This window comes from Anarhichas minor, unplaced genomic scaffold (genome assembly GCF_050575085.1).
Source record: "Anarhichas minor isolate MPS153535 unplaced genomic scaffold, ASM5057508v1 ptg000080l, whole genome shotgun sequence".
In the NCBI taxonomy this organism is placed as follows: domain Eukaryota; kingdom Metazoa; phylum Chordata; class Actinopteri; order Perciformes; family Anarhichadidae; genus Anarhichas; species Anarhichas minor.
The window spans coordinates 691,876-701,129 of NW_027466526.1; the positions used below are offsets into that span (position 1 = coordinate 691,876).

Genomic DNA, 9,254 nt, shown 5'->3' on the forward strand with positions numbered 1-9,254 from the left:
CAAAACATTATTCATAACTATCATGTCAGAAACGGGCAAAACAAATGAAAGCTTATATATTCTTATTTTTAATTAAGACATACTGTCACCTTGTGGGCTGCTTTATCGTTTCAGTATACACTGTCTGTGAGCACTGTAGTGAGTGATGCTGGGAAATTGAAATATAATTACAGTCATACAATGTTTAATAAATATATATTTTTAACAGGTATGATTATACTAGTTGGTTGTTTTTAAGATGCTTTTTGTATGTATGGTATACTTCGTACTATTTCCCAAAACAAGTGATACAAATGAACTTTTGTAAGTACAATAAGCTATGTGTACTATTGTAAGCATACTGTCTGCATCTGCATGTTATTCCAAATCATAATCCTTCATTAGGTTGTCATTACGTCTTAAGATATCTGTTTATTTATGTCTATCTCCTACCATAAATATAAAAGAGAAAAGTGAGGCACCTTTAAAGGATGCTTTAATAATACAGACTTGGCTTGCTGTCACTTCATTATAACCATGTGTAATCAAATTTGTGAAAAAATAATAAAAAATAATGCTTAGAGTGTGATAATACTAGCTTTTTTGTGGCGGTGGATCTGATCATTATTGACTTTACTTTAGACAATGTTTGTCAAATTGGACGAACTATATGAAATAGATTAAGATAAACATTCATGTTCTCTTGAGCCACTACTGCTACAACTTTTTTTTTTTTTAATGCTTTATTGGTAAGTTTAATTATTTTACTATTATTTGCTAAACAGTGGCCCCAAATCCAGCACAACCAGAAACAGTGATGGTGTCTCTGTTGCTCACCATGTTGTCATGTAACTCCAACATGACGACCATCGTCTAACCATGACAACATGGTGAGCAGCACAATGTTTTATCATTATTTTGTCAGTCAGAAGAATATATCTCCAGCATTCATGTCAGCCAGTCTTTTCATGCAAACCTGTGATTTGTGTGCTTGATAATAATGTCTGCACAGACACTTGAGTGCTTACAGTGAAACGGTTTTCTGAATGCACCAATAAATATAATGACAATGTGCATCAACCATAACTTATTTAGGCCTGTAATCTAATTCAAGGAACCAAGATGCAAAGCTTAGCAAATAACCGTCTTGAGTCTTAAACATCTTTGGCGAGAAAGACAGACGAGACAAGATTTAGAATTTGATGAAGCTAACACATCTTGTGATTTTGTCCAGTTATTTTGCCTCTCTGTTTTCCCATGAAACAAGGTTGCATAAAGTCACTATAAACTGCCTCCCACAGGCAGGAAGCTACAGTGTGAACTGTGATCTAATTCAGTGTCTATGATGGCCTCGCCGCCTTCTCATCCCTGCAGCTGTTCAAATTGGGATTCAGTCAATGCGTTTGTTAGTCACGAACCCACTAGAGAGAAACATGGGTGAAAGAGAGGTTGAGGTGGAAGGAGAGCGCAAAGAGCGACAGACACAGAGAGGCGGGGGAGGGCATGTGAGTGAGTCATACGGCCTTACTGGTCAAAGCTTCCCCTCTCTAAATGACTTTCCTGATTGATTACAGTAGGAGTTTCTACACGGTGAAGGCTTTAGTAGGTTGGAACACCATTGACAGTCTTAATGAAAACCAACTCCTTTGATTACTCAATCTTTTTTCTTCTTCCATGACGTGAAGAGGACACACCTGTACCTTTACCAACAAAAAAGGACTCGCTTATTAAACATGTACAATACATAAAAATAGCCGTGTATGTCAAGGACATAAAGATTTAGAAGAAGATAAAAAAGGTTGTTTGGCCCAATACATAATATAACTGACTCATTCTATGTAACTAATACATGTTAACAATAAATACAATAATTTGAGCAATTCAGAATTTCTAATGGCCCATGTGATACATTTTTAGGTATAAAGTATTATGATTCATAAAAATACTGACAATATAATATTCGTAACTTTTGATTAAAAGTAGAAATTCAATATTCACACATTTTGAGCTGCAGATATTTCAATTTTTATTGTGTTCTTTGAAAAATAGACATACTGTATATAGACATTGATATATATTTGTTCTTTATTCCATCCAACCTCCAATAAGTACAGTATACGTCTTTTATTTACTGGGAGAATCTACTTTTACATCAGGAGACACTTGAACTGGGAAACGGTCAGATTAAGGGCAGACGAATATCCATTGTGAATTTGGGATTGTAATGTAAAACTTAACTTTGGTCAATGTAAGGATAAAAAAAAAAAAAACTCACAATTTACAGCATGGAACTTCAAGTCAGCACATTTCTTGATCATTTGATAACACTCTGACCACACTGGAGGTTTTGTTGATAACCGATTGTTTAACGGTTTGCTTTTTCTTCTTGTAGTGTAGGTTTGCAGCTTGACAGTGGTTGTGTAAATACTTGAACATGTCTTGATTATTAGTATATTGTTCTTCATAGTTTAAGCTTCATGTTTGTGTTGTATCCGAGACCAAATGTGTTGACATAACAGAATAGAGTGGAGGTTGTGAGATAGTAAAAGGTCCATTTATATTAACATATGGTAACCAGCATAGCAAAAGCTCACATAACTCATATAATATATGTTTATAGTAGCAGTATATAACCATATATTACTTCACACAGTATGCATATGGCATGGATTTGAAGAGGAGGAATTGTTTGGAAAGACCTGCAGCATTGACGCACAGTAGGAGGCAAGTAGCTTGATGGCACTTGGACTGTGACTACCACAAAAACATTGTTCTAACCAAGTACAGTAAAAAAAAAAAATGACAGTACTGCATCTGTGTGCAATGAATTCAAAGCAAACAAAGAAGAAGCAACAACAAACATAAGAATGTAAAGTGGCAGGGTCACAAAATTAAAAATATATATATATTAAAATACATATATAGACACATAGTTTTGAAAAGCAGCAAAACATGACTATAACAGCTCATTGTGCTTGTAAGTTAAAGTTACAGTGAGTAAAAGCGAGTGCCGATAAAAGAAAAATAAATAAAAAAATGCAAACCTGCTCGTTCTAAATTCTGTTTCTGATGTAGTATGCAAGTACATATGCAACCAGCTAAAAGACAGCTTTGTTGATGCATACATACTGTAAGCTCTTCTGTAAGCTTCCTGCATAATGTAGTTTCAAGTTTTGTTTGTTAGATCATGAAGGCAGTTAGTGTGTTGAAAGCATCTGTGGATCCAGACAGACTGTAAACAACGAGCGCTGTCAAATTTGATGTAGCTGTTGTGATCTCACTGGAGAGCTTCATGTGCTCTCTTCATCCATCTTGTTGTGTAACATAATCTGTCACGTTGTTTGTTGGTGCGCCCTTGCTCTGTCTTCATTTCAACACGCAGCACCTGCACATCTTTTTTATTTATTATTTTATTTTTTACCAACTGCGAACTGCAAAGAAATGTGCCTGCCTGGATGGATAGGTGTGTGTCTACATGCTTGGGTTTGTCACAGGGAGAGAAGGAAACAAATACGGGGTTAATGAAGTGTTTAGGAAAACAGTAAAAGATTGTAATTAAAGATAGAAGACGCCTCATTTGTATTTTTGAAAAAAGTAATCTGCATGATTATGATTGTGTTAGTAAGTGACAGACTATGTTGTTCCACATGTTACGTCCGGTTCAATGTACCTCTCATCAGTCTGTCTGGTCTATTGATCGTGTCTGAAGATTCACTGAAGGAGACAAGGTCAGACGCCTAATAAGACAGAAGAAATGTCAGTGTGAAATCTACCCTGAAGGTCTGTTTGAATCTGTGTTCATCTATAATCTGTTCTGATGATGTGTGAACTTCTAGCAAAGTAAGACTGCTCTCGGTTTGTTGCTGCATGTAAACAGAGCTTAAAAGAAGTATTCAGCTACAGTATAGCACATGTACTCATATTGTCCATTTGTGGCAGCTCTCACTGAGTGGTGTAATGAAGTTGCGCTGCACATACATGTACACACAGTACACACAAAGTGTTCTGCACTCAGAAAATCTCATCCTCTGATGTCCTTTTAGACACTATAGGCAACGAGATAATGGTTGTTGTGTTCACTGCTGCTTGTGATCATTTTCTGGCAATGGGGGCCAATCACCAATAACTTCAAACAACACCGCATCTGCTGCTCTACAGCCTCCAGCAGTAACACCATCCTCCTTTGCGAGTCCACTTGACAGAAGAATACTGAGCTGCGATGTTGTCGTCCAGCTGCTGTGTTCTATTGATTTGTTTCTGTGGTTTGTTTTTCGGGGTAGGGCTCAAGACCTGCAGGCGCTTTGTCAGATCACTATGGTGTTCAAACACAAGGCTGAAACTTGTCTCAGCTATATTAACTATGCTCCTATATAACCCCAAAAGCAAGCTTAAATGTCAAACACAGTAAATAAAGATGATGAACCAATACTATCAATCATGTAAGCTGACCTTTCAAAAGAGAAAATGCACACTTTGATCAACACTCACACACAGTCTGCACACTGAATCCATCATCACACGCACTTCTTCACTGTATGCCTTCATCTGGTCTTCTGTCAGGTCTCCGACTTTGTGGCCACCGGCTGTATGTTCTGGACTTTGGAAAGTGTGACTGGCACCTTTCCCTCTCCGGGAGTCGGCGCTTTCATTATGGGGGTACCTGTGGAAAAAAGCAGCTCTGTTATGTTTGATATTCATAGAAAGCCCTTTGAGTACAGTAGGACAGTGAGCAATTACCCTTTTCACTATACTCTTTGGCATTTATGTTTTAACCTTCATTCCATAATGGGTCGTAACAAGACAGCAGAGAGTGAAACCTCACCAACTGTTGCCTGCAGATCTGCCAACCTCTCCTTGAACTTCTGCTGCAGGTACAGTTCTTCTTTGGAGTAGCTTTTGGCGAAGGCAGACAGCAGGAGACCCACAGCCATGGAGGTGCCGCCCACACAGAACAACACAGCACCAGTCAGCTTACAAACATCCAATGCGCGGTTGAAACTTACAGCGTGGCTGTTCAAGAAAAAGACAATTGGTTAATTAAAAGGGTATAATATATACTTGTGCAAACAATAACTGTGACCCTTAGGAAGTCTACAGTTTCAAATGTCACAACTATAACAATATAATAACATACTGTATGTGCTCTCCATTATGATCATAATGTGAAAATGCTGCACATATTGCAACTGTTAATGTTAAATACACAGAGTAGTAGAGTCTTGCTCCCTGTATTGTTCCTATACAGTACCTGTCAACAAAAAGGAGGTCATCTTCGCCAAATGCTTCGATCCTGGCTGGAGTGGCATAACCCACCAAAACAACAATGAGACCCGCAAACAATATCAGGGATCCGAACGCGAGACAGACCTAACGGGGGGGGGGGGGGGAGAATAACTTTTGCAATTACAGTATGACTACCCGAATAACATCCGGTGAGATGATGATTTGTGTTTGAGCATGAGGGTTAACCTCACCTTCCAGAGTAAAGAGCTCCACCTGCTAGGTGATCTCTGAATCTGAAAATCTTCATCACGTTCCCAGATAGAAGCTGTGCACTCCTCATAAAACTGGAGAAGAGATCAGAGAGAGATGTTCTACTTTACAAACATGGAATCTGAAGCCCACGAGCAATCAAGATTTAAAAACCTCACATTTCAAAAAGAAAAAGTCTTTACAGTACAATATGAGACAGGGAAGACAAAGTTTGTGATAGAAGAGGAATGTTTAATATTTGTTGAGAGATGCACTATACTCTCTTGTGTGTGTGTGTGTTTGTGTGTGTGTGTGTGTGTGTGTGTGATATACCTGGTGCAGGTAGGAGCGGACTCCATACTGCTGGCAGTTCCCGCTGGCTTGAGCTTGTTCACCATACTCGGACCCACAGATCTCTGGGCAAGAAGTCATCCTTCACTTCTGCCTACCTGCTTGAGGACACACACACACATGCATGACTGCACCCCTTGCTTTAAGAGCCCACCCACACGGTTTGTGGCCAAACTCTCTCCTACTTTTACCAATGCCTAAACATGCACGCGCAGATATGCAGTGCATTAATACATTCATAAACGCAAACATGTACCCTCACAGTGCCAGAAAGTTATGTAACACTGTGCTGAAAGCATGGGTGCCTCGGTACATTGAGATTAATGATGCATTCGCCATGAAATGTTGCATGACTCCTCCTTTTTAGATTTAATATAGTGTCGGCTGAAAACAGAGAGGGCTGACATGCACAGAATTAGCCTTTTTTTTCTTTTCATATTGTGTCTCATGCAACAATATGACACCGAAACCCTTTTTTTGTGTGCTGTGCATCAAACATTAAGCAATATGTTTAGTTTACAAGATTTCACAGATGATATAAATGACATAATGTTGACATTTATCATGATTATTTTCTTACAAGACAGATAATATCAAGTTCTGTAAAGATACAACTTTTAATGGATCAGTAATACGCAGTACAAAGAAACTTGCCCCAAATCATGTGTTTTTACATTGTTCAACTGTTTTACATCAAGTGAATTCAGGGAATCTAGCAAGCTATTTTATTTCAGCTTACATTACATATTATACCTGTTACCCTTTTCTTTCTGTTACTAAAAAACGATTGCATCCTGATCAAACAAATTATGTTAAAAGGCAGGAAAAGAGATGCTAGGAAATCGTATTTTGCACACAAATGCAATTCCCTCATTAAGTCAGTTAGAAATATTGCTTTTTCGTTTAGGGCACTTTCTTTGTCTATTTGTCACGCGTATCATAAGAGCATGCTGCTTTTGTAGCATAACATATCGTAAATAAATGTGTTTCTGGGATGTGTCTTCATTTTGTTTTACTTCTTTTGGCATTGATAAGAAATGTTGCCAACACTGGGATCAGTGTTTTAGTTCCAATTCTGCAGCAGTTATGATTTAGTGCTAGCCGACAGAAACTTGAAACGTGAGTTTGTACAGAGGCACTGAGCTGTGAAATGCCTCTAGATCTCAAATGGTTAATGGAATTTCTGGTTCATTATGGTAGGAATGTAAATCAACTTGTGGGTAATGTAATCTTTACTAAACTAGCAGTGGTTACACACCTCTGATTTAAAACATGAATGTTGTTGACTTGAATAGAGTTGGGAATACATTTGGAGTTGCATCTGCAGGCGCTTTCTAGCCTGAACAGTATTTGTGATATTTACTGATGCAAGCTGTGCAGTAATAATAAGGGAGGTGAGCACAAAAGAGCATCTTTGACCTCCGGCCTGTGTTGCCATCAATGTGATTACACAGCTCGTGTATAATCGGAAGACAGGCATTACTTTTAAAGGCATTAATACTAATGAATCCATAACAGGCATCACTAGTGGCTTCCTTGTTTTTGCTGGCCTTTGATAGCTGACATTACACAAAATCACAAGTTGCCGTCAAAAAGCTTGACAATCTGTAAAGCATATCCTAATCTGTCCTAATACCCTTGATTTAGGATTGACCTATTTCATTACATTGATCAAATGTCCAACAACACACAGGTTTAATCTGCTTTTGTGAGTTGTTCTAAAATGTAAACATTTTGGGGGTTATACTATAAAGATGTTGGCTAGACACAGCAAATATGTTGCCATTCTATTCTACAGACTGTTTGTGTTATCTATACAAATAGATAATAGATGTTCAGAAATATGTGAGGTTGAGTGTCTCTCAATTCCACAAATTGCCAAACATTAGTTCACACAGTATATGGGAGGTGTCAGTGTTTCAGCCAGATGACATAATGTGAGTGTGATGAGTGGAATGCCGGATTAAGATAGGACACAGTGTTCCCTGGTGCCTTGTGTTAATCGTATTACTGCTTAAGTTGTACCTGCTGAGGACTGTCATGAACATCTAGCGCTGCCCAGATGTTATGAACTCTTTATACGCATATCTGCATATTCAAGGAAGTTTAAATATTCATCATCAAGCCAAATAATGTAAAGTGCAACATATGAGAATATGAGAGATTGTTGATTATGCACTTCTTGTTCCAGGGACTCCATTGAGCCTTAATGTATCCCCATTCAAACATTAGACTAGAGTAGGAAACATGTGTAATTAGGAATTTCATAAAATTAATTTGGAATTATAATATTATAATTAGCTATAACGTGTTTTTCAAACAACATAACATTTCTTTAGTGCTTGCAGATTTAATCAGTGACCTTGGCCAACGTAGTGGCCCAAACTGTCAGATGAGATTATTTGATCGATTTAATGAGATGACTGCAATGTGATGTACCAAACTATGGCTAAATACAAACAACACTACCAAAACAAATAGTGAAAATGGCCCAATACTAAATTCAGATGAGCTAACAGGTCGCAGTTGTACAGTGTGTCTCTTGCAAGGCGATGTTCAGTGTTACACTGGTGCATCCTCTCGTATTTTTTTTATTTATTTTTTTCTTCATCCACAACATACAAACTAAATACTTCTCGACCTACCTTGACCTACATCAAACTAGAGTCTTGAAAATAAAAGCAGAATACATCAATACAATGTAAATGGCCAATTCTAGCAGTAAACCAAGAACAAATTGTCCGGTGTACCGAGAGCTGACTGGTGCTGAACGCCATATTATTACCATCCAGCCCTCAGCCCAGCAGGACAACACACAGACGTCATATGTGACGCCAGTCTGAAAACAGACCTCATCCCAACCCCCCATGAGACAAAAATAGAAACACAGCACGCGTTTCAATTAAACTTCGAAAGGCGGACTTAATTCGGTTCGTCTGACGTCTTACCACCTGAAAAAATATATAATCTCTAAATATGACATCCGCAGGTACAATCTTATTTAAGTTTTATTTCATCTGATTAGGAGAGCAACGCCCGAAACCCTCGTGAATTTAGAAACCAGCGAATAGGTGAAAGGTGACGACACAAAGTTTAAGAGAACATTTTCGAAATTGTTCCAACAATAACGCTACTTCCAGATGTGCTGGACAATATCGCGTGCAAGGATGACACCGAGTCTATGCAGGGAATATAATTTCCCCGATATGTTATTTACAAAATCATCAATCCATCTGAGCCTCTCTAATTCCAGAAATATTTCTGAAAATCATTGAAATCGTCATTTACCTGTCATGAACAGCTCGGAGAGTGATCACTCGCTGCCGTTCCCTCAGCCGGGTCCCATCACTCTACAGTCAACTCTCTCTCTCTCTCTCTCTCTCTCTCTCTCTCTCTCTCTCTCTCTCTCTCTCTCTCTCTCTCTCTCTCTCTCTCTCTCTCTCTCCATCGAT

General features: G+C 38.3%; 1 protein-coding gene across 1 annotated transcript; it reads right to left on the minus strand.

Annotated features, from left to right (window-relative positions):
• Positions 1-4,535: 4,535 nt before the first annotated feature.
• Positions 4,536-5,883, minus strand: nrsn1 (neurensin 1). Its single transcript, XM_076081371.1, has 5 exons — positions 5,785-5,883; positions 5,454-5,546; positions 5,228-5,346; positions 4,802-4,989; positions 4,536-4,639 (listed from the first exon to the last, which is right to left on the minus strand). The coding sequence occupies exons 1-5, from the start codon at positions 5,881-5,883 to the stop codon at positions 4,536-4,538; spliced, it is 603 nt and encodes a 200-aa protein (XP_075937486.1).
• Positions 5,884-9,254: the final 3,371 nt, after the last annotated feature.